The following is a 24882-nucleotide window of genomic DNA, read 5'->3' as shown; positions in this document are numbered from 1 at the left end:
AGTATCGATTGCGATAGCAAATTAGTAAACAGCTATACAAAGTAAGGATGGTAGTTTTATCGGCAGTGTAAGCATGTAGAAATTCGCAAACTAAATTAACAAGCATGGTGTCATGCGCACACAAGCAAGCATGACCATATCTCACTCGATGACCGCGGAAACTCGCTGTCGAAACGCTGCAGTGAGGAAGCGCGGCGGCAGCAGCGAGCGAAATGGCCTTCGTGCTGCCTCGCTTCAACGCGAACTAAGTGGCGAAAACACTGCGCACACGAAGCTATCAGCACTCGCACTCTGTCCCCATCACAGATCGCTTTCAAGATAGGGCCCGCGCCGTACGGCTGTACCCAGCAGCCGCCGGGGTAGAACGCCCCTCTCCTGGTGCCTTGCGCGCGATGGAAGACGGCGAACTTTTCCCCCGCTTTCCTCCGTTGCGCGCGCGAGATTGAGCCGCCATCGTCGGCTCACCCTCGCACGCTACCTCTCGCATATACAGCATACGGCACGCGGCGACGAAGTTATTGCCCATGGACGTTGCATATGTCATCACGGCAACGCTGGTGGCAGAAATACGCCTGGAGTGTTCATTTAATTGCTGTCGCAATAAAAGCAGATTGAAATAGTTTTATGTGATACCACCCCAGGGTTGATTGCGGCTCTTTTGGTCTGCGGGGACATATGGTGACCCACCATTTGTTACAGCATCGATTGGACCGCCTGATTTGAGAAAATTTTCCGCTATTGTAAGCGCCAGTGTAGGAATATATAGTTCGATCGTAGTGCCACCAATGTTTTCGGCTTTACTAGAAAGCATGCGCCGTGCCACCGCTTGACCCACTCTTCCATATTCTAGTATGCTTTAGCTACAAAGCGCGCTTCTACTACGCGCTTCATGTTGGTTTATTCTGTGTTTCATCGTGGTTTCGAAGTGTGCTACCACATTCCATTATTCCAGCAAAATTCAGGTTGGCCTGCTCCACGCTGCTTCAAAATGAAATTTTGTCTGCTCCAAATTGCTCCAAAATGAAATTTAGTCTGCTCCAAGCTGCTCCAAAATGCAATTTGGTTTGCTCCAAACTGCTCCAAAATGCAATTTTACTTGCTCCAAAAATTGCTCCAAAAAGACTTTGGACAGTTCCATCCCTGCAAAGCAAAGCCTCTCCAACCTTTCCACCAGCCGCCTGGCAGTCAATCCCAAGCAGCTTGGGATTGACTGCCAGGCGGCTTGTGGAGAGGTTGGAGAAGCTTTGCGTCATGGAGGAAGCAAAAAGGTAGGAGGGAGCATTGCGTAACGCGATTAAAGCAAAGCATGTCGGGCCACTGTCGGATAGTCACGTTAGAATGCGCAGTAAATTTTAGGGCTCCCGCTCAGCATGCAGCACTGCATCAGGGGCCCCGAAACGCCCCCGAACTAGCGCTGATTAAAAACCTATGGGCACCAAATGTCTCGGCAAATCTCGATTCTTGCTCCGTGATCTCGACACAATAGGTCACATGTTGGGCCAACACTGAGCAAAGCAGGAGCTATGGGCAGGAGCAAAGGAGCTTCACGGAGCTTTCGCTGGCCAAGGCTGGTTGCATGACGTAATGCTCTCTCCTAGTTTTTTCCTTCCTCCATGCTGCACACGCTGGTTCGAAGACAACCGGAAGTAGACGACACGACGTCCCATAATGACGCAGAGCCAGTGAAGGTGGAGCTTAGGCCCGATCGCTTGGCGAACGAGTTGAGGAGAAAAAGCATAGCTATGGAGGAGGGTAACTTGTAATCGTCCGTAGCTCCCTTAATGTGAGACGCTTCACAAAAATTATGGTGTGAATGTTTTACTGTAGCTGTACTCTAGGCGTCTACAAAATTTGTCCGAACCGTTTCAGGGACCCTTTAAGTGATATTTTAAAATAGCCATTCTGAAATAAAAGGACAGTTCCTTCGGAGACATACTGTCGGTGGTGGCGACTATGAGGTGACAGATGATACCTGGTAATTAGTGCCTAATTAACAAAAAGCTATCAAGTTTTAAACTTTTAGTTTCAGCACGCTCATCGTAATAAAGAAATTGAAGTGAGCGCTCCGTACGAGCCATATCAACTTCTGTATCTAGAAAAATGTTGTTACCCGCAGAATTGTGGCACAGCGAAATTCATCTATTGCATTGCATCTATTGCCTTGTCATGCCCACTTTCTTTAACCTTCCTGTTACACTTCTGAGGACAGTTCATATTGTTGGGTTTGATGCAGAATGGTGATATTATGTTGTGTTGCATTCCAGAATGAAGGCCGTGTAGGGCACAACAGCGGTGCCTTGGTGAAAGCGGCACAAAAGGCTGAAGAATTTCTCCGTAAACGATGCCTTGGTAGCACTATTGACGCCAAGAGATTTTTCTGGGATGAAGGTAAGGTAACCCTGGGCATACTGTCCATGTCAATAACGTCTCGTCCTTGCCTGTCTTTAGCGCAGCATCTTAAGCATTATGAACGAACTTGCCCAACAAGTTTTATTCCGCATACAAAACCATTTTGCACAGGCTGTACGCTTGTTTATCTCTGAAGCATTTTTGCCCATGGTGTGTCTATTGAAAGTAATAGAAATGTAGAGTGTTGTTTTATTGTAGTGTACAAGTATCACTAGCAATGCACTCCTTAAAAACAAATTATCTTTTTTCATGTATGCTTTAAGTTTAGATAAAAATTTAATCTTTCAAGCTTATTCTAGAGATAACATCACACAAACAAGCAAAGTTATTTCAGTTTGTTCTTCCCGAGATCTAGCATGTCGAGGTCATGCAGCATATCAGAACCAAGAAAGTTGCTGTCTGCCACTGCAACATACTTGTATAAAAAGTTTATTAAGAACGTAAAAGGCAGCAGGCAGTACTTGATGGACACATTTGCACAGGTGTTTCCCATCACAGTAGACTTCTATATATATACAGTAAGAGAGCAATGTGGCCATGGGTTTGGCAGTAAAGACAGCGAAAATAATTTGATTATTCAGCATACTTCAATGGTGGTGGCAGATACACATGGCTTATGTCACATGTACAAGGCCCCCAAAGAGATAGTAGACAATTTTAGTTTAGCGTACGCTATAAATAGCTTCGAATTGAATTTGGCATGGATTTTGTAGAATTCACTTCGTTCGAAGCAAATGACTGCATAAACGGCTTTCGCTTAGTCTCGGGCCGCTTCGACGACAGTGTATTATGGATAACCTTATGGAGTTCGAGATAGCTTCTCATTTCAAACGACACGAAGCCTAACGAGGGAAACCTTTGAGATATGTCAGTGCCATCTATCGGTGAAGTCGAGAGATAGGCGCGACAATGGCATATGGCCTCTGAGATCGGGACATCGCGCAGGCCAGCTAAAACTGTAATAAACATGCACTGCTTAGCGTACGCTCTACTATAGCGTATAGCATACACTATTAGTGGTACGCTATACTAAAACTGTCGTCTATCAAAACAGTGAAGTGATTGCTGTTGCACAGCTGCTGACATACTAGCCCAACTCAAAATCTCAAAGGTGTTTTGACATAACGAATTTGTAGTCTTGTCAAGAATATCTCACACACAACAGTGTGAGTAGTGTTCGGGGAGTGGTGCGAGGGTTGCTGTCCTTTTCAGTACGTTGAAAATTCTTGTGCTGTTAAGGCATGCCGGTGTTTTCATGACACCAGTGTAGGAATTCTTTAGCATAGTGTGCCTGCTAGACCGTCGCAAGAGGCTCGGATTTTGGAAGAAACTCAAAGACACAGGCCTTATCAATGACACAGACTGCAAAGACTGCGCCAGTGGGAAACGGCAGGCGCCTGTAGACTGTGTCTGTAAGAGATGATACGTGCCTAAGAAAAAACTAACTAATGACCTATGCAACTGTTTACATGCTGAGGATGGCTATGCAGGTCATAATTTCATAAGTGTAGCGATTTGAGCAAGTTGGTACATCTTGACCTCATATACGCATGCACAAAAAAGAAAACAGGGATGAAAAAGAGAGAGATATGTGTGGCAATATTTCTTGTCAATAGACAATCATTTGAAAATCAGCACTACGTGTCTCTGTGTCTATTTTTTGTCCTTGTTTTTTTTTTTGTGTGTGTGTGCTACGTACAGTATAGACCACTTATAACGTAACCGCTTATAGTGCAGGACCGGACATAGTGCGGTCTTTTCAGACTCCCGTTAATTTTCCCATAGCACTCCATGTATACACATATCGCTTATAGTGCAGTTGCGGGAAACGAAATACCGGTTAGAGTGCGGCTACCTGGGAGTACGGAAGTTAGCGGAGACGGCGAATGCTCCCCTCAAACGGGCGCCCCAAGGATTGCTCGAGGAAGAAAGAGAGACGAAGTGGAGGAGAAGGGCACGTGGTGTGAACAAACAGCCAGTGAGGCTGAAACCAGAATCTTGAGTGCGAGTCGTGAAATATCACGGCACGCATAAGAAGCGAGGGCCATGAAACTGCCAACGCCGGCCAACGCTCGCTTCACGATATAACGGCAGTAAACGAAACTTCAGGGAACGGGCGGCGCCGGCCCGGCACGGCAAAGGGCGCACGCGGAGGCCGCGGAATGTGAGGGAGGAGGGCGGCAGGAAAGCGGATTTTGCCTCGGCAACTGCGCCGCTTCGGTGGTGGCCCTCGCCCTTCCTCATAGCTCCCTCACTTTCAACTGTCATCGTGCACGCCCGCCGCCGCTACAGACTGCCCGGCGCCAGCTCCCCGAAGTTTCGTTTTCTGCCATTATCGGGAAGCGGGCGTTTGCCGGCATGGGCAGTTTCGTTGGCCGGCCTGGGACAGCGCCGCTGCTTCCCTCTGCACCGTAGCCGCAGCGCGCAAGGTCAACACGTGACTAGAAAGTAGAGGAAGCATAAAGGAGAAAGAAGGGTTCACTGCCATTTTCTACGCGTGGCTACGGTAGCGTGGCGGACACATCGGCACGTACACGCATGTTCCGGCGCAACACAGAATCGGTGACCTTGACATTTGAGAGAGAGTGAAATTTCCGCCGCATTTTTTTTTTCTTTTTTTGTTCGCACGCGACATTGAGGGGTCTCTCCTAAGCTTTTACTCTATGGCGGTGCCGGAGCAATGCCGGTCGGAGGCGCCGCCGCGTGATTTGGTTCGAATTAACCAGATTAACCAACGTGGTGGCGTGGAGCAGAGTTAGAATACCCGGCTTCAAATCTGAAGGTCGTGAGTTTGAATTCTACTCCAGTCCACTACATTTTCAGGCATGGAGTGGTGCCTGACACCGACAAGGGAAAAAAATATGCTGCCGAGAGCTAGTGGGGCTATACTAGTTCAGGTGCAACCAAACTAGGAAGGCCCACTAAGCTTCATCAAAGTTACTCCCTCACCAGAACAGGAATTGGCCTCCCTGGTGCAGTACTCGGCCACTACCTCCCCTATGACTCCGACAATGAACCCATGGCCCTCAGTCCCCAGTGGCTGCGGAGCACCTGACCAAGGCGGCGGTCAGACCTGCTACGCGGCAGAGGGTGCTAAGAATCTCTGGGTCCGGACAGGCCGCCAATGGAAACTGAACCTGGCAACATTCAACACGCGCACCGTCTCAAGTGAAGCTAGCTTAGCAGGACTATTTGAAGAATTATCAGGCATTGCCTGGGATATTATTGGCCTTAGTGAGGGGGTTAGAAGAACTTACACAGGTTAGAGGCTTACACAGTGCTGACTAATGGCCACGTCCTCTGCTACAGAGGTCTTCCAGATAAGAGAGAATCCGGGGTAGGATTTCTAGTCCATAACAACATAGCGGGCAACATTGATGAATTCTACAGCTATAATGAGAGGGTAGCAGTCGTCGTAATAAAGCTGAATAGGAGGTACAAAATGAAGGTAGTACAAGCCTACGCCACAACCTCTAGTCACGATGATGAAGAAATAGAACAGTTTTATGAAGATGTTGAATTAGCAGTGAGAAAGGTGCAAACTCAGTATACTGTAGTCATGGGCGACTTCAATGCAAAAGTGGGGAAAAAGCAGTTTGGTGAGCAAGCAATTGGCAACTACGGCATCGATTCTAGGAATGCAAGAGGAGAGATGTTGGTAGAATTCGCGGAAAGAAATAGGCTCCGAATAATGAATACCTTCTTCAGGAAGCGCAGCAACAGGAAGTGGACCTGGAAAAGCCCTAATGGAGAAACAAGGAATGAAATAGATGTCATACTCTCTACCGATCCAAGCATAGTGCAGGATGTAGAAGTGTTAGGTAAGGTAAAGTGCAGTGACCATAGGTTAGTGAGGTCTAGGATTTCTCTCAATTTGAAGAAAGAAAGAGTGAAATTAGTCAAGAGGAAACAGGCCAACCTAGAGGCAGTAAGGGTAAAAGCAGATCAATTCAGGCTGGTGCTCGCAAACAAATATGCAGCTTTAGAAAATGAAGATAAAGACAACATAGAGGTCATGAATGAAACCGTAACTAGGTTGATCTCAGAAGCAGCAATTGAAGTAGGAGGTAAGGCACCAAGGCAACCAGTAGGTAAGCTCTCCCAAGAAACAAAGGACCTAATAAAGAAAGGACAGAACATGAAATGTCCAACTCAAGAGATCGGATAGAATTCGCTGAACTGTCAAAACTGATCAACAAGAAAAAAGTAAGGGATATTCGAAATTGTAACGTGGGAAAGATTGAGGAAGCTGTAAAATATGGACGCAGCATTAAATCAGTAAGAAGAAAGCTTGGCGTAGGACAAGGCAAGATGTATGCACTGAAAGATAAGCATGGTAATATCATCAGCAATTTCGATGACATAGTAAAAGCAGTGGAAGAATTCTATACCGACCTGTACAGTGCCCAAAACAGCCAAGCAACTTTCATTCGAAATAGTGATGAACCGGATACAGAGGCTCCTTCTGTAACTAGCGATGAAGTTAGAAGGGCCTTGAAAGACATGACCAGGGGAATAGCTGCTGGAGAAGATTGAATAACAGTAGATTTAATCAAAGAGGGAGGAGATACCATACTTGAAAAGCTTGCGGCCCTTTACATGCAATGCCTCACAACTTCAAGTGTACCAGAGAGCTGGAAGAACGCCAACATTATACTAATCCATAAGAAGGGAGACGTTAAAGAATTGAAGAATTATAGACCCATTAGCTTGCTTTCAGTATTGTATAAAATATTCACCAAGATAATTTCCAATAGAATCAGGGCAATACTTGACTTCAGCCAACCAAGAGAACAGGCTGGCTTCAGGAAGGTATATTCTACGATGGATCATATCCATGTCATCAATCAGGTAATCGAGAAATCTGCGGAGTACAATCAACCTTTGTATATGGACTTCATAGATTATGAAAAGGCATTTGATTCAGTAGAGATACCAGCAGTCATAGAGGCATTGCGTAATCAAGGAGTACAGGAGGCATACGTGAATATCTTAGCAAACATCTACAAGGATTCCACAGCTACCTTGGTTCTCCACAAGAAAAGTAGAAAGTTACCTATCAAGAAAGGGCTCATGCAAGGAGACACAATCTCTCCAATGCTATTCACTGCATGCTTAGAAGAAGTATTCAAGCTCTTAGACTGGGAAGGCTTAGGAGTGAGGATCAACGGCGAATATCTCAGCAACCTTCGGTTTGCAGATGACCTTGTCCTATTCAGCAACAATGCAGACGAATTGAGGACCTTAATCGAGAAAGTGTAACAATTGGGTTGAAGATGAATATGCAGAAGACAAAGATAATGTTCAATAGCCTGGCAAGGGAACAAGAATTCAGGATCGCCAGTCAGCCTCTAGAGTCTGTAATGACTCACAAGGGACCCTAATCATGAGAAGGAAATTTACAGAAGAATACAATTGGGTTGGAGTGCACACGGCAGGCATTACCAAATCCTGACTGGGAGCTTACCACTGTCATTGAAAAGAAAAGTGTACAATCATTGCATTCTACCGGTGCTAACATATGGGGCAGAAACTTGGAGGTTAACAAAGAAGCTCGAGAACAAGTTAAGGACCGCACAAAGAGCGATGGAAAGAAAAATGTTAGGCCTAACGTTAAGAGACAGGAACAGAGCGATGTGGATCAGAGAGCAAACGGGGATAGCCGATAATCTAGTTGACATTAAGCGGAGGAAATGGAGCTGGGCAGGCCATGTAATGCGTAGGACGGATAACCGGTTTACCATTAGGGTTACAGAATGGATACCAAGAGAAGGGAAGCGCAGTCGAGGTCGGCAGAAAACCAGATGGGATAATGAAGTTAGGAAATGTGCAGCAGCAAGTTGGAATAGGCTAGCGCAAGACAGGGGTAATTGGAGATCGCAGGGAGAGGCCTTCGTCCTGCAGTGGACAGAAAAATGTAGGCTGATGATGATGAACGAGATTAGACTGTAAATTGAATGCAACCGTTCTAGCCGCATTCCTCGACTGTCGCATACGCGTGGCGGCTCGGTGCACATGTTCTACATAAGTGCTGGCCTTGAAAATTGTTGCTTTGGTTATAGTGCGGATATTCGCGACTCCGGTGACTTACGTTATAAGCGGTCTACACTGTATATGAAGTCGTAATTTCAGTGTTAAATACAAAGTACTAATCATTCGTGCAGAAATACTACAAAATAAGAAGTGTACGAAAAGCAGTAGACAGTAATAAAGGAAGGAGAGTTTAAGCATACTTGCGAGCACGTTCAAGTGATTCTAGAGGTAGTGAAAAAATTCACCGATGATTATGATACTGCCTAATGCTCAATTTGAGCACAGCTCTATATGTGTTTTAATTTCGCGATATATTGGCTGGAACGTCGCAAATGGAGCAAGTGTAGCGCAATAGTAGCCACCACAGGCAGCTCCCAGACGTTGCGCGTTACTCTAGCGCCATCTTGTTGCCATCGTCGCTGCAGAGAGAGAGTGTAGTTGTGAAGAGGAAGAGCTGCCGCAGAGCCTGTCTTGCATGGCACTACGCTTTCGTTCTCACGCTTTCGCCATACCCTCCTCCTTTGCTTTTTGCCTCGTAGTTCCGTTGTACCCTCCTCCTCGCACTCTCTTCGCTATCGCTTTCTTTAATTTGCCGCTGTGCTCGTTCGCTCGATTACGCCACTGCCGATGCTCGCCGCAGAAATGGGCGCCTAAGAGCTGCGCTCTGAAATTTTTTCGCAAGAGATGTTTCATGAAATTACATTTCATTTGAGACTGAAGTGCCTAAATAAATAAAAAAATCTGAGGTGATCGAGCGTCATGGTTGGACAGTTGGACAGTCACTTAATAGTTTGTTTCATGAAGATATGGGATTTTGACATACCTTTCTTTGTCTCTTTTAATACCTTTTACAGAAGGAGACACATGTAGTACAGACAGCGATGATTTTGACTTGGACCCTTTTTGCCCAGAAGGCGAGGATGATGGGTTGGATACAGTTGTTGCACGGTAAGAAATATAGTGTTTTTTATGCATAGAGACTCTATATTCTTAAGATGTATAGACGCACCATTTAATTTGCACTGTAATTTTAACATAGAAATTTTGGTTGAGATTTGACCGTTAGCAGTTCAAATTAACAATGAACTATAATTCCAAGATGCACTGTAATCTCGCAGTGCCTTAGTGGTGTTACTTGTGAATTCTGATGCTACACACCGCACCTAGGTGTTTATTGACGCCCAGCATAACTGGCCTAACAACATGGATAATGAATGGTAGCTAATTTAGGTGCATTCTTGTACATTCATGAACAGAAACAACTATGGTGAATTTGTGTCAAGCCTTTCTTGGTGTGCATGTTTTGCTGTATGTGACTAGATGTTTGCTCTTCTGTCTTAAGTGTATATAGGCACTTTTCATTTCATTACTCTAAATTGGGGATGACACTAAAAAAATTATACCCCTAAATAATTGGCAACTTTTAATCAAATAATTGTTTAATCTAATTCGTGGATTTACATACATGGGTTCAAAATTGATTATTTTGGTGCATAAGCATCAAAGAAAAATTCTAACCATGCTATTTAATTTATTCAACCCTCCTTTAATATCATGGCAGCAACACCTTGCTTCAGTGAAAGAAGTACAGTGGAATCTCGATGATACGAATCTCACCGGGTCATGAAAAATATTCATATTAGCCGAAATTCGTATCACCGAAACACAATTAAAACTACCTAAATTAAGGGGGGACGCGGGGATCAGATCGCGAAAATCGCGAGAAAAATCTATGTTTGAAAACCACGCATTTCGGTATCTTCAACGCCTAATCTGCGCTATATCAAATTGGTTTCGCTGAAAACACACTAAAAAAGGCAGAAAAAGATCAATTCATCAGTGCGCAGGGCGAGAAAACAGCTTTACATCACGCAAAAACACCGCAGTTCACGGACACATATCTCGTATTTCCTGCCACGAGCGCCGCCATCTTGGTATCGTTCGAAAGCTTAGTTTCGCAGTTCCGGTTCTCAATTCGTCTGTCGTCGCCATCTTGTAATAAACGCACAAACACAAAAGAAGGGCGGGTCTGCGATAGGTACACCAATGCCTCCTTTTTTTTAGGAGACATTGGGTACACACGGGCGCTCCGATGAAAGCAAGCCTCCGATTGGCTGCCGTGCTGAAAGGCGTCTTTCCATTGGTTGCTGCTGTGGCAGGTTGCAAGATGGCAACCGCAGTTGTCTGCTTCGTAAACCACGCCAGCGTCTTCACTTGCCACGCAGAATTCTGATTACTGAGAGCTCGCAGGTTAATGATGGATCGTCGCTCGTTGGAGAAGAAATTTTGGACGAAGCACGCCTTCGGAATACGGAAGCGCAAGCCTCCCACGGCACGAAAAACACGGCGATTAGCGGGAGAAGCGGAGGAGCACCCGACTGAACGTGCCGCGCTACCTTGCACACCTTGCACCGTGGATTACGTGTCGCACTATCTTGCACCGTGCGATTCCAGCAGTGAAACCGACAATCGCCCTGTGCCATCGGCACCGATAACGCGGTCGACGGAAGACGCGCCAACGGAGGCTCCCGCGCCTGAGCGTACGGCCGCGCGAATAAGCCGAGATCGTATCTCGGTAGACATTGCTCGCTGCGACTAGGCAAAATGGCGCAAACACAAAAAATGCGGCCCGAAGCACAGCAGCCACTCCGCCCGATGACACGCGGGAAAGGAGGAAAAGCACAAAAGCAACAAAAGTGCCACCGCTTCAAACTCTTTGCTCCCAGTCACGGCCTCCGTGCAGTCCGGCGTAGTAAGTGGTTCGTATGGAAAGGGAAAGGTTGGCACTATCTTCTGCAGCCCTTGAGGGAGCACAGCTCAGCGCCAGCGTCCGCGCTTCCGCACCAAAAGAGAAAGGGAGAAAGCGCGTGACTGCGCACTGTTCTATTTCGCGGCCATCGGTGGCGTGGCGTTTATTCGTATCAACCGACGTGGGTCGAAAATCGATTCGTAACAACCGTTATCTAGCATGTTGCAAAGTAATGGGACTCGGCCGGGACCACAGAAAAATTCGTATTATCCGGAAATTCGTATTAGCCGTGATCGTATCATCGAGATTCCACTGTATATCAAACATATCAAACTTGCACAGACTATCATAAGTCCAGCTGCAGTCTCACTTGTCTCTCTGGTTTGAAGTTTTTTGCTCTATCTACTGAGAGGCGTGCAGACAGGCACTGGGTTAGTCGTAACATTATACCCTGGTCCCTTTCTTGCTGTTGAGTAAGTAAAGCAGGTGCATCAGTGCCAACTCTTGCCTTTTTTTTTGGTCATGGGACTTAAATCGTGATTTAAGCTATACTAAACTGATTTCACCACATTCAGTGCACATGCTCAGCAGACCTGCCAGTGCCATGATGGCAGTAGTTCTCTCTGGTTTCGTGCTTTACTTGGGTGCACGGTAACATTGAGGGGAATGCAGAGGAGGGTGCCATTGCGCATTTTTTCTTTGGATTTTAGGGGGAAGTTGCAGGGTGTGTTTCAACTCAAGTACTATTGTAAAATCTTTTTATTCTCATCTCTCTGCCTTTTGAGGACTAATGGGTTTGTCATGGTACAAACACAACATGCCTCTTGCCATAGCTGCCCTTCAGCCTGCCAAGGACTACTACTACTGGTATGTTTTGTGGCAGAGGTGGCTCAGTGAAACTCGTCATGAATTCAGTCTGTTGATTAATCAATTAATTGCCCAGCCCTACTCAAAATTAATTAGGGCATGTACGTGGTGCATGGAAATTACTGTGCATTAACTATATGGCCTCTTTAAGGCCTCTCTGTGCAAGGCCTTAAAAAGGTTTGTAGACAGCATTTGAATGATCAGCATAAAGTTTTGTTGCTATTGGCCCTCCTCATAATGTATAAAATGATGTCTTCCATTGTGGTTTCATTTGCCTTGTCTGCATTTGGCGAGAAGATGGAAATATGCAGGTTCAGTGTTCTTTATATAGCTTGTGTGAACTGGAGACTATAGCAGTGAAGAAATGTGGGAAAAATATCTGAATTCCGATGACTAGGAAACTCATCACAAATGACAAACTACGGACAGCTGCGGATGCTGTTAGGACAAGTTCCAAATACTGACCACAGCCAAAAGCACTGTTTGTGTAGCTTAACCCTTTAAATCCATAAATTAATTCCAGAAAAACATACCAAATTTCCTAAATATTTTTATGTAGTCCCAATTTTTTATATTTCATTCTGATTCTGAAAATGTATTACAGTGGAATCTCGATGATACGATGACGGCTAATGCGAATTTCCGGATGATACGAATTTTTCTGAGGTCCCGGCCGAGCCCCATTACTTTGCAACGTGCTAGAGAACGGTTGTTACGACTCGATTTTCGACCCGCGTCAGTTGATAAAAATAAACGCCGCCCCACCGACAGCCGCGAAAGAGAACGCACAGTCACGCGCGTTTTCCCTTTCTCTTTTGGTGCGGAGGCGCGGACGCGGCGCCGGACAGCGCGGAAGCCGCGACTGGGCGCGAAGAGTTTGAAGCGGTGGCGCTTTTGTTGCTTTTGTGCTTTTATTTTTGTCTCCACTCGCTGCGGCAGACGCACTTCCCCACGCGCGGCCGCCGCAGCAAGCAAAGGTTCGTGCGGTCTATCACTTCAACGGAAACTGAGTGGCCTAAGCACAGCGCATACAAAGGTCAGAGCCGTGTGGAGATCGCTTTCAAGATACGGTGCGCGCGACAACATCGTCCGCCGGCACAAGCGCGAAGTACAAGAACGCATTTGTTGGCAGAGTAGAAGCCGCCCCCCCCCCCCCTCCCACTCCCTCCCTCCTGCGCTACCTTCCCGCTTTGCTCCTTTCGCGTGGGGAGATTGCGTCACCAGTTACCTTTGCGCTCGGTTGCAAAATACGCATTTGGCACCGCAACACAGCGTCGCCCCCCCCCCCCCCCCCCCCTTCCTCCTAACCCCCACGGCCTTTCGCGCAACGGAAGTCGCATTTGCCCTCCGCTGTGCGGTCACTGTCTGTGGAGGCGCGCGTCCCCCGCGCACTTTCACGCTTTCACTCGCACATACGGCGCGCGGTGACGACTTTACCGCCCTTGGACTCATGGTCCACGTCTCATGCTCCTCCTCCGCATCGCCCTCGTTGATCTCCTCTCCCATCGGTGGGCGCACCTCATGCTTGCTACCGCCCTTGTCGGCGACATTTTCCCACGGAAGCCGCAATTTTGTCTCATGCGGCTGCACTGTAAGCAGTATGCATATACATGGAGTTCTATGGGAGGGTAAACGGCAGTCAGAAAAGGCCGCGTTGTAGCCAGTTCTGCACTATAAACGGTTACGTTATAAGTGGTCTACACTGTAAATGCTTTTTACGTACATGTGCCTGAGTGAGTTCACCTCTCAACTCTTTAGTTTAGCTAGTTTTAATTGTGTTTCGATACGAATTTCGGCTAATACGAATTTTTTTCGTGACCCCGTGAGATTCGTATCATCGAGATTCCACTGTCCTTGATTGGTTCCTGGTTATAATTAACACACACACACACAAAAAAAAAGCTGCTCTTGAGGGCAGCTTTCCGTCAATGTCGACTGTAACTCGTCTTTGGCAGTGGGAGCAGCACAACATCGGGCTGAATGAGTGTGACTCGTTATTGGCGATATTGGTACAACTTCCCATGACGAGTACTGCTTGGGATTGGGATTGCAATTTCTGGCAAAAAAAAAAAAAAAGAAAAATGCATTTAAAGTTTTCTACAATTTTGGGTTCCTCAACTATTCAGGAATGAGGCTGCAAAATTTTGCTCACATCTGTAGTGTAACAAAGCGAGAATTGGTATTTTTTGATGGCTGGTGGTGCTTCGGATAAAAGAAATGTGCTCATGACTACTGTTTTGGAATTGCATTAGCGCTGGCAGGGAAAAGGCCTAGTAATATGAAATGGCTACCTTCATTGTGCTGGTCATTTTTCACTCTATTTTATAAACTCAAGCAGTGGCATCAAGGGTGCTATAGGAAGTGTGCAAAGGCTGATGAATGAAGTAGGTGAAATTCAAAGCACTATTGGACAGACGGTGTCACTTGACTACGACTTGCCGCCACATTAGGCTTGCACCATCACAGCGATTTCATGGGACATGCGGCTTCATGTCTTCAAGCGTTTTTCAACTACAGTTTTTGGTGAATTTTGTGGCCTTATGGTCCCATTGCCATTTCTAGTGCATGAATTCATATCTGTAAAATGGCTCCGAAGTTCGGCACATGCTGCAGCTTGGGCAAATAGCCTCATTTCACAAAGCTGAGGAGCACAGCCTGAGGTGGCAAAAAGTGACTCATGCTGCAGGCTTTCCAGGCCACCGTGATATTGTTGCTGTGTCTTCCCCGATCTGGATGCATTTGCTTGGCAGTCTCTGGTGTGTGTTTCGAATGGCTGCATCCTTGGCAGTCCTAGAATATTGACCTGGAAAGCATTCAGAGAATTTTTAAGTTGAGCACTGCTTTTGGCATGCACACAGCCTGCAGTGATACTACCTCTGTGCCAATTGCTCCGAACTACACTGAAAGGCGAACCGTGCTACATCCTGCTACATTTCGGCAAAATATTTTATTCATTTTTATTTATTTTATTTATTTATTTTATTACCCACAGCGCCTTAACAGGCATTACAGTGGGAGAGGGTATACACAAGAAAGGATTAAAAAATACATACAGTGTCAGTTACACAACTAATGAAGATAACCGCTAATCACAATCAGTCACAAAAATACAGATGTCATTGGTACAAACTTAAACGCGGTTGTGCCAACATAGAAAAGAAAACATCATTAGACATACCGTATTTACACGATTGTAGGTCGACCCATTTTTTCAAATTTGAGAATCCAGTGTTGGGGGGTCGACTTAGAATCGAAACCGAACCGTGTACCGCTAGTAGCGGCAAGAGAAACGAGAAATCAGGGGCGCTACGGCGTGGTTACAACTTTGCACCTACGTTTCCATGGTTACGGTAGAAGCGTAGCGTATTAATTTACCGTATTGCATACATTTTGATTGCGCGTACCAAGAGCGCACGGCTCTTGTGGGAGCATCGATCATGGAAGAGCCGCCGTTTGGGGGGTATTGGTAGTTGACGGAAGAGCCGCCGTTTGGGGGGTATTGATAGTTGGCGGAAGAGCTGCCTTTAGGGGGGTATGGTAGTTGGCGGATGAGCCGTCGTTTGGGGGTATTAGTAGTTGGCGGAAGAGCTTTTCTTTGAGATAGGATTGTTTTCGACGGCCGCACGCATCTGTCACTTCTGCTGTGGTGCTGAATCGGCGCTCGTTCACAGCAGTGTTCAAATGTGCTGCTATCCTCCATGCCGAGGAAACTAACAGCTGCTCAGCGGGACGCAAGTTTGGAGTCAGTGAACGTGTGGTGCGGCAGTGGCGGCTTCAGCGCGAGGAAATTTGGCCTCCCTGGCTACTGTGTGCGGGTGGGTCCTCTCTGCGTGGGCGGCTGTATCGCGCGATGTCGTGGTGCGGTCGTTCGCGAAGTGTGGACTCGCACTTGATGACGTGCTTAGGGACCGCAGCAGCTATGACGGCAGCAGTGCCAGTGAGGTCGACTCTAGTGACGATGAGTAGTCTTAGCAACCCCATCAATAAATTTCCCTTGTGTGAATGCACTCGCGTGGTTTTTCTCTCCCCCCCCCCCCCTCCCCATTTTTTTTTTATTTGAGACATGCAATTTTGGGGGGGTCGACCCACATTTGAGTCGACTTACAATCGTGTAAATACAGTAACAGAGGCAACGTTTGATGGCAATTGGTTCCATTCGTGGATTGTTCTAGGAAAGAAAGACAATCGAAATAAATCAGTGTTGCATGCTATTTCTCGTACCTTGAACATATGATCAACTCGGTCCGAGACATAGGTGCAAGCCAATATTTTGTATTTTCAATCCTGACCGACTATGGTAAACAGCATGAAAGAATTTCAATTGCATCTTACATTGATGATTATCTAAATGCTCCCAATTCAGTGTTTCTTTTATATTTTCCGCCCCAATAGAGAAAAATATGAGAAATCTGCACCAAAAGGGTTGCTCAGGCTTTCAAAAATGGAACGAAGTCCTCAAGTGTTGTCTTAACACACCATCGAAAGTGGCATGGCGTTGACCAGCGGCTGCATTAGCTCCGCGGTGGACCTAGTCAAGCCTCTGCTGTTTCTTTTGTGGGCTGTTGTTTATGTTCAATACCTGTAATCTCGACACGTGTGGGTTGCTTAGGCAACGGGACAGCCTCACTTTGCACTGGTGCTGAGCCAGTCCCCATGCTCCTCTCCTGTATGATTTTTTTTTTACAGAGTGCTTTATCTTAAAGGATACATTCATAACAGCGAGATCACGCTGAAGGTTCTCAAGACGCTTCCTAATTTTGCACGTAGCACGTTCAGGTGCTATCGTGCTTTTCTAGCCCACTGAAGCTCTTTTTAGGCACATCTTGGGACGCCTCCACTTCGTTGTATTCAACAGTAAGGACTGCGAATCTACGATACAGGGGTGGGGGAGGGGGGGGGTAATTTTGCATTTAGTTCATGAACCAGTGACCACTTATGTTTTCACATGGCTTGGCCACTGTAAAAGCCCCATATAATGTAGTTTGAACTTGCTCTGAAAGTCGTACTGCTCCAAAAGCTGCTCCGAAATGGCATGGGCCAGCAGCATTGCTGAGCCTGCCATTTTGAAAGGAACTTGTGGGGTCTCACACATGCTCTTGGGACAAAGGAACGACAACACAGTGGTGCAAAAAATCAAAAGGGCATTTATTGCACCTTTCATACACTAATACACACTAGCCGAATTACTACCAATAGAACATTCACATGGGCGCGCGACAAATCAAGGAAGTCCGACTCACCGCGACCGGATAGCGAGCGAATATGTTCACCCCATGCTATGATACCATCGCCTAGTCGTTCACGTGTACGGTTACGCGAACGGTGGCGCGTTCGAACAATCCGTGTTCGTCCATACCGGTGCCCCGCTCCGAGCCACGCGAGACGTCTCGCGAAGCGTGGATCGGCGCACGCGCGGGACGGACGTCCGCGTCGCTCTCTGATCCTAACCCAAAGAGAGTGCCCTCGACCTTTCTCTCCCAAGTCACCCCGCCGTTCGGCGGCGTTAGCATCGCGACACTCGCGCCATTTCCCGCAATGCGCCGCAACCACCACGACCGCCGCCGGGCTTAGCCACGCGGAGAAGCCGGACTACAGGAGACATGCGGGGAAAACAACATCAGGGGACGTGTGAGAGTCGCACATCCCCCCAACCTTAAATCACTACACATACTCCGGCGAAAAATGTCCACGCGCTTTCCATAACACACGAGCCGACATTGTCTCCGGGGTTCACCGCTGGCGTCCGTTGGTCACAGCACCAGCTCTGCAGATTCGATGGCACGACTCCAGCACAGGACTCCGGAAACGGCGACGCAGAAGTCGGCACGAGCAAGCATCGCTCGCGCCGACGCGCCCTGCCAGCGAGAGCCGCTGTAGCCGTTGGGGACTGCCGGCTCTTTTCCCAGCCGCCGAGGGTAGCGAGCCGGACACAGGCGGCTGCCGAAATCGCTGCGCTGAACTGGCCACAGGCATCTGCATCGCCTGGGGTAGCTCGATTGTAGTCCGGGGCCGCAGCGCAGATGATGTGCAGGTGACAGCAAACCAGGGGTGACTCCGCTCACGCTGCGTACACTCAACGCACTCGATAAACACTAAAGTAGTGCAAGGGAGAGGCATTCGGCATACGCATCGCCCACATGGTACGATGTTCAATTCGGCTAGCGAAATTTTGGACGGCATTTCAGATGCTAAGTTCACGTGAACAAAGCTTGCTTTCTTGAGTCGAACGAGTAATTTCAATTCGTGCAAGGTGAACTAATGAGGGAAGCAATGTGCGCCACCTCAACACCACGGTCCACCAGGTTGTGTCCCTCAACGTGCGACAGGCAGCTTTGTAAAGCCTTAGGCCTAATGCGCCGCTACTTTGACAACAACCAGCATCCAAAAAAAAAAGAAAACATCACCCAAAATGGGCACAACAGGTAGCCGCGAGGAGACGTTAGCTCTGTCAGGTGGTCCTACCCCGCTCGGTGCACACAGCATCCAAGTTGACGGCACCCACCGTCCCAGACGGTGTCGGAGCGCCTGGTGCCAGGCCGCAATACCAGTCAGCCCGTAGCGGCACCCGTGGTCTGCGGCCACCCGGCTCCCTGAGCCGCGACTTCCGAAGTGAAAGATATAGAAGAAACTATTTACATAAGAAATTCGGACCACCCACGAGGCTTCCGTACTCACTCACTTCAGGCTTGCCAACGCTCCGCGGGCGCTAGGCCTCGCTCTCCCAGGATGCAGACCATGTGGCTCTTGTACCGACGAGAGTACTTTAACAAAACACTCGCGAAAAGGCTTAGCATGTTGAAAAGTTCAAACACGCTACAGCGACCCTCACCTCGCTCAAGAAAGCACGCCGCCGACGCTAGCGATCAAAATCCACGCTAGGAATACGCTGCGGTTCAAACAAAGGTCTCGAACCGAGCAAAACTGTTGTTATCGTCCGATGCCCCAGGAGGTCCACATTGGGCAGCCAGATGTGGGGTCTCACACATGCTCTTGGGACAAAGGAACGAGAACACAGTAGTGCAAACAATCAAAAGAGTATTTATTGCACCTTTCGTACACTAATACACACTAGCCAAATTACTACCAATAGAACATTCACATAGGCGCGCGACAAATCAAGGAAGTCCGACTCACCGCGACCAGATAGCGAGCGAATATGTTCACCCCATGCTATGATACCATCGCCTAGTCGTTCAAGTGTACAGTCACGCGAACGGTGGCGCGTTCGAACAATCCGTGTTCATCCATACCGGTGCCCCGCTCCGAGCCACGCGAGACGTCTCGCGAAGCGTGGATCGGCGCACGCGCGGGACGGACGTCCGCGTCGCTCACCGATCCCAACCCAAAGAGAGCGCCCTCGACCTTTCTCTCCCAAGTCACCCCACCGTTCGGCGGCGTTAGCATCGCGACACTTGCGCCATTTCCCGCAATGCGCCGCAACCACCACGACCGCCGCCAGGCTTAGCCACGCGGAGAAGCCGGACTACAGGAGACATGCAGGGAAAACAACATCAGGGGACGCGTGAGAGTCGCACATCCCCACAAACTTCAGAGAGTGCCCATCCATAGCGTGAGTAAATGCAGCATTGTGCAAAAGTGACAAAAAAGAAGTGGAAGCTGAAAGCCATTCTCACCGATAATGCAGAATACTAGAGGCCCCATGTATGCTCCAGGGTAATTCTAGTGACGATACCTGCAATGAGAGTAAAATGGTACACATGTCAACTTTTGAAGCCGTTTTTCTGAGTTTGTGTTATCAAAAGGCATTGTTTGTATGATAGACAAAGCATACTTGTTTGTCAGACATTTCCTGGAGTGAAATTTTCTGCAGAAAGCTGCTGTTGACTCATTTAAGTTTTGTTTCCTTCTTGTAGAAAAATTGAAATTGAATGCAAGGTGGAACTGCAATTAGTAGTGCCAATTATATGTAAGTTTTTTTTTTAGAACTAGTGAAATGTAAAAAAAAAAAGAAAAAAAAAAGGCTCCACTCTACATACCTGTCAAATCGCCCGGATTACCTGGGAGACTCCCGAATTTGGACCGTTTCTTCCGGTTGTACAGTTGACAGGAAAATCTCCCAGAAATTGCAGTTTCTATCCACGTCCAGTGCTTGGTCAGGCCATATTGGCAAAAAGAATCCAACCCAATCCAATCCAGTTAGAATTTCATCGCGAAAAAAATTGCTAAGAAAGTAGTAGGGAAACCCTATACATGCGGTGTTTCGTTAACCGCAGAGCCGCTTGTTATGCTGATGGGGTTGTTGGGTGCCCTAGTGGTCCTAGTCTCATTAAGCTAGCGAGCAAATGCCGTGTTCCGCCACTAGCAACACTAGACTCTCCATCGTTCTCAGCGTCAGCTGCTCTGGCATTGCGTAGGCCCACAGTCAGTCATGGCTTTAAAAGTAAGGAGCGCTAGCGCAAAAAAGTGTCTTCAAGTATTTTAATGTAGTGCGTAGCCGAAGTGACGTTGGGTATTTTGTTGGTACCACAGAGCAATGCAGAGTGCGAGCGGCAATTTAACATCTGGAAAAATACGAGGACGCAGTGCCGCTCGTCCATGTGTCGCTCGTCTAAGACGCTGGGAAACGTCATCGTCGCAAAATGTGAAAGAAATGAAATTTCTTACAATCAAACATTATCTGAAAAAATTTTGAACACCCGCCAGGGTTGCCTAATGGCTTTGGCATTGCGCTGCTAAGCACGAGTTCCCGGGATCAAATCTTAGCCGCCGCGGCTGCATTTAGTTGGGGGGCAAATCAAAAACGCCTGTGTGCCGTCTTTGGGTGCACGTTAAAGAACCCCAGGTGGTCGAAATTAAATCCGGAGTTCCCCACTACGGCGTGCCTCATGATCAGATGGTGGTTGTGGGACCCGAGAATTTAATTATATCAACAACGAAATGCTTGCAAAAGTGAGACCTTGATGTTCATGTGGTCATATCTGTAAATAAAATTGTAATGAAGTTCTCCTGTCAGTACTTGAAAGTATAGACATCGGGGGGGGGGGGGGGGGGGGGGGGAGAGCTTGTGTAACCAACTGACCCCCCCCCCCCCCCCTCGGTGGGAAGATCTCCCGGATTTAGTTTCTTCGAACTCGGCAGGTATGACACTACCATAGTTTGAGCCTTCATAATATTATTTACGGCACAAAAATACTAAACTTTCTTCTCATTTAAAGAGGTAGTTTTTGTGTGACTAGTCACTTAACTTTTGGACAGCCATGTGTGCTAGTAAGCTGCAGCGATCTCAGTGGTGTTGAGGGTCATGCGACCTAGCCTGCGGTATTTTTTTCGTTTTGCAAAGTGATATAATTAGTATAAACTAATTGCCTAACTATTTAATTATTGGCTTCAGCAAGAAACTGCCAATATGAAAGTTGTAGATCATATTTAAAGATAGCTAACTGCAGTGTTTGCAACTAAGTACCATTGATGGAGCTTCTTGTACTTGCTCTTAATGAAAGCGCGCAAAATATAAAAACAACCGCGTAATAGCGCCACTGTTTTAGCACCCCCAGACGACCAATCAGGAATTGACATTTGCTTGTCTCAGCAGCGTTGTCCGGGACAGGCTTGGCGCATGTGGTGGCCGCAAGGAATATGCCAGCAACTGCTGACACATCATAAAAAGCAAGCGGGCGCTGTTTCTGTAGGAAGCAAAGCCTGGCCCTCATGGAACCTTATTACACATGAAAACGCACCTCGCGTGGCACGTGCGTGGGTGCAAGAAGCGGGTGCGGGAAGTGCCTATGATAGCACCTCTTGGGCCATAGGCGCCGACTACGGGGGGGCTCCAGGGCTCGAGCCCCCTCCGGAGTTCTCCGGGGTTGAGTTGCCTCTACATTTTCCCTTAAAATGTCATTGTGGCTAAAGGCTAACTGCATCATTTTTTACGCGGACGTGCATGACTTTTATTCATAATTTCGCTTTATTTCTGAAAATCCTGGCAATAGGAAAACAAGTGCATTAGAAGCACCAATGGTGGCTCCCTCATCCGTATTTTTTCACTTCAACATGGTATTTTAATTTCCAGTGTGAACATCATGCACAGACATTATATTTCAATGTGTACGCAGGACAAAATTTATGATATTTTGAAAGAGAAAGAGGTAGCCAACTAACAGTTATTTCTAATGATATGGATAGCCTATGTCTAGAGAATCAATATGTTGCTGTATATTCAACTCGCTACAAATTGCTTTGCGCCCTTTTTTTGACACTGAAAAAGACCTGCAGACTTAGTGACCCCTGCAGCAGAGTCTTTTATCAATGGTATGTGAAATGCACGTGAATGATATGTGTTTCAGCATTGTTTGTCTTTCCTGTAGGTAATGCTAGCAACTCATGAAAAGAAAAAACATATAATAATTTACAACATTTATTGGGGATGGAAATATTGCAACGTCCATGTAGAGGTCATAAATATATATCACTTAGTAACCGAAGTGAGGCCAAGCTGGATTCACTCGAAATTAGAATCAATAGCAGTCATGCGCTGCAGAGCTTCTACTAGGACTCAGAAAATAAAATAAAAAAAGACGCTGCATTTTTGCCAGGAAGGGAAAAGCGAAGCATAAGACAATTACACGAAAAAGATTCTTCTCGTATAAATCCGCGTAAGAGCCGCACCCCCAACTTGAAAGCAAATATTTTGTTTAAAATCCAACCGAAAAGTAATTGTGTGCAGCGCGATTCCGATCGCGCTCCACAGCGAATTTTCTCGCGCAGCGTACTTTCGCGCATCGCAACTATAACAAAAAAAGTCGGTTATAACTTAAGAAGACAGGAGAGATAAGAGGAGGGATGGCCCGTTCCCAACTTGACCTGGGCTGCTTTCCGTACGGTTGTCTGTGGTGTATAATCTGGACACTAGATAGTGGCTAGACTCTGCACATAGAACTGAATTCAGAATCATGTGATAAGCCTCAGTGTGAAGGAGAGGTAGAAAAATCTGCATTCGTATTCACTAGAACAAAGTAGTCTTTTAGCTAGAGACTTCCTTGGCTGCAGCGATGACAATCCGATTGCCAACCGCCCATGTGTATTCTGGAGAGATTTCACTCGAACCAGAGCCATGTATTGAGTGCTTTGGATGTGAACATCTCCATGTCTACCTCCACTTTGTGCAACATTAGCTATCTAAGCCAAATTATGCCTAGCCAAGCTAAAGCCATTGAGCGGTTCAAGTGGTGCCTACTCAATATATATAACCACCACCTCATTGACAGGTGGCTTGTACCATTGTGCCATTGGGAACCCAGAAAGTACAAACAGGCTTTCCCCAACCTACATTTTTAGAGAAATGTGCACTGAAATGTGTTTCATGAAACTCTTGAAATGCAGTGTAAGGAGACATGATTGAAATCTTTAGAAGCGAATTAACAAAATATAAATTCGTTATTACTGTTCCCTTTGACACTGCAAATGTCCCTAAACATGCAGTCGGCTGTTTTGACTCAAGGAACTGTAGTATGGAGTGTACAACCAAGTGGTGACAAATCGTGAAGCTTTGCACCGGCATGTCTTTGTAGATTCACATGGGGGACCAAATCACGGATTTTGTCTATGCACTGAATTCAGCTCACTGACAACTGCACACACTGAGAATGGCACATAACTGTTGAGTAGAATTGCTTTGAATGATTGTAAATGAACCTTGGGAAATTTGTCAGTGCTGGTATGTTGTGCTTTCATTATGTGTACATTAGGTTGATGTAACTTTTTTTCTCGACAGTATCAAGGAAAAGCGAAAGCAACGCAACGAGAAGCTCGTCCAGTGCATTAAAGAAGGAAAAGTAAATGTAAGCATAACTACCAGCTACTAATGTTCTTTTTTTTTCCAATTTTCCAGTTCAGAACTATTCTCAAAAATTGCCTATTGAACTTGCAGGATCATTTGCTGGGTGTGCTCAATGGCACAGTGCCAAGTGAACGCAACAAGTTATTTTATAGCACCAGTCGAAATGAACACCTGCAACTCAAGGATTGGTCATGGTTTGGGCCTATTGAAGATGTCTCACAGGTGAGGTAATCTTGTTTGTAAAATGATCTTTGCTTCTTACATTTCACAACTGCTGTAAAATTGAATAATTTGAATCTTGGTAATTTAAGAAAATCGGGTAATTTGGGCTCGCCTTGCGGGCCCCGGAATCATATGCTTTTGGCATAAAGCTTTTGTTAAGTGAGAGGTATGTAGCTGTGCACTGGTTAACTTGGACAGCATGAAGTGATAAAGCGGCAGAGTCCGCATTGCCGTAGTCATCAGCAGGAAGCATAAGGGAATGATAGGATACTGCATTGGCCATGTGCGTTCAGGACTGCATGGTTGCCATCCATCATTGTGACAGTAGTGCTCATGAACTGTCCATCTGTTTTGGTTGCAGCAAGCAATGGTTTCATTTTGATTCTGTGCAACACATGCAATGCCAAAAACATCACGGAAGCTGTCAAGGATGAGAAAGCAATCCTACTGTAGCCTATGTAGTAGTGTCAACCTGTTAACTGTATCGTGATCGATGTTTAGTAGTTAGTAGACAGCTCATTGGCGACAAAATAATTGTAATGTGCAAGTGGTAATAAAAGCATGTCTACTCGGATGAAGGCATGGGTGGGCGCTATTAGTCACAAGATTATGAAAATTGCAGCTTCCATGATGATTTTGTCTAAAATAGAAACAAGGGTTGTAGATTTCTTCAGTATGTGAAGGCATGTTGAGGTGTACTAAGCATTTTTTTATTGTTCTCTTGATACATTTGGTTAAACTAACAATTTTTTATGGTCCTGTGAAATTGGAATTAATGAGGTTTTACTCTAGTACTACTCGTTAA

General features: G+C 46.6%; 2 protein-coding genes across 4 annotated transcripts in view; one reads left to right on the top strand and one right to left on the bottom strand.

Moving 5' to 3' along the window:
* LOC119435899 (nicotinamidase-like) overlaps positions 1–24882 on the bottom strand; it is a 324581-nt gene that overhangs the window by 250464 nt on the left and 49235 nt on the right. The window lies entirely within an intron of this gene.
* The window catches only part of LOC119435767 (nucleolar protein dao-5-like), an 84643-nt gene that overhangs the window by 35694 nt on the left and 24067 nt on the right, over positions 1–24882 (top strand). For all 3 annotated transcript variants that reach the window (XM_037702501.2, XM_037702494.2, XM_037702505.2), the window contains exons 7-10: positions 2265–2388; positions 9297–9390; positions 23790–23856; positions 23946–24077. In XM_037702501.2, coding sequence (XP_037558429.1) covers positions 2265–2388; positions 9297–9390; positions 23790–23856; positions 23946–24077 — 417 coding nt within the window. The remainder of the gene's footprint in view (positions 1–2264; positions 2389–9296; positions 9391–23789; positions 23857–23945; positions 24078–24882) is intronic.

Source organism: Dermacentor silvarum, chromosome 1 (assembly GCF_013339745.2).
Source record: "Dermacentor silvarum isolate Dsil-2018 chromosome 1, BIME_Dsil_1.4, whole genome shotgun sequence".
NCBI lineage: Eukaryota > Metazoa > Arthropoda > Arachnida > Ixodida > Ixodidae > Dermacentor > Dermacentor silvarum.
The sequence above is the reverse complement of the archived record's forward strand: the minus strand, read 5'-3'. Positions and strand labels throughout refer to the sequence as shown.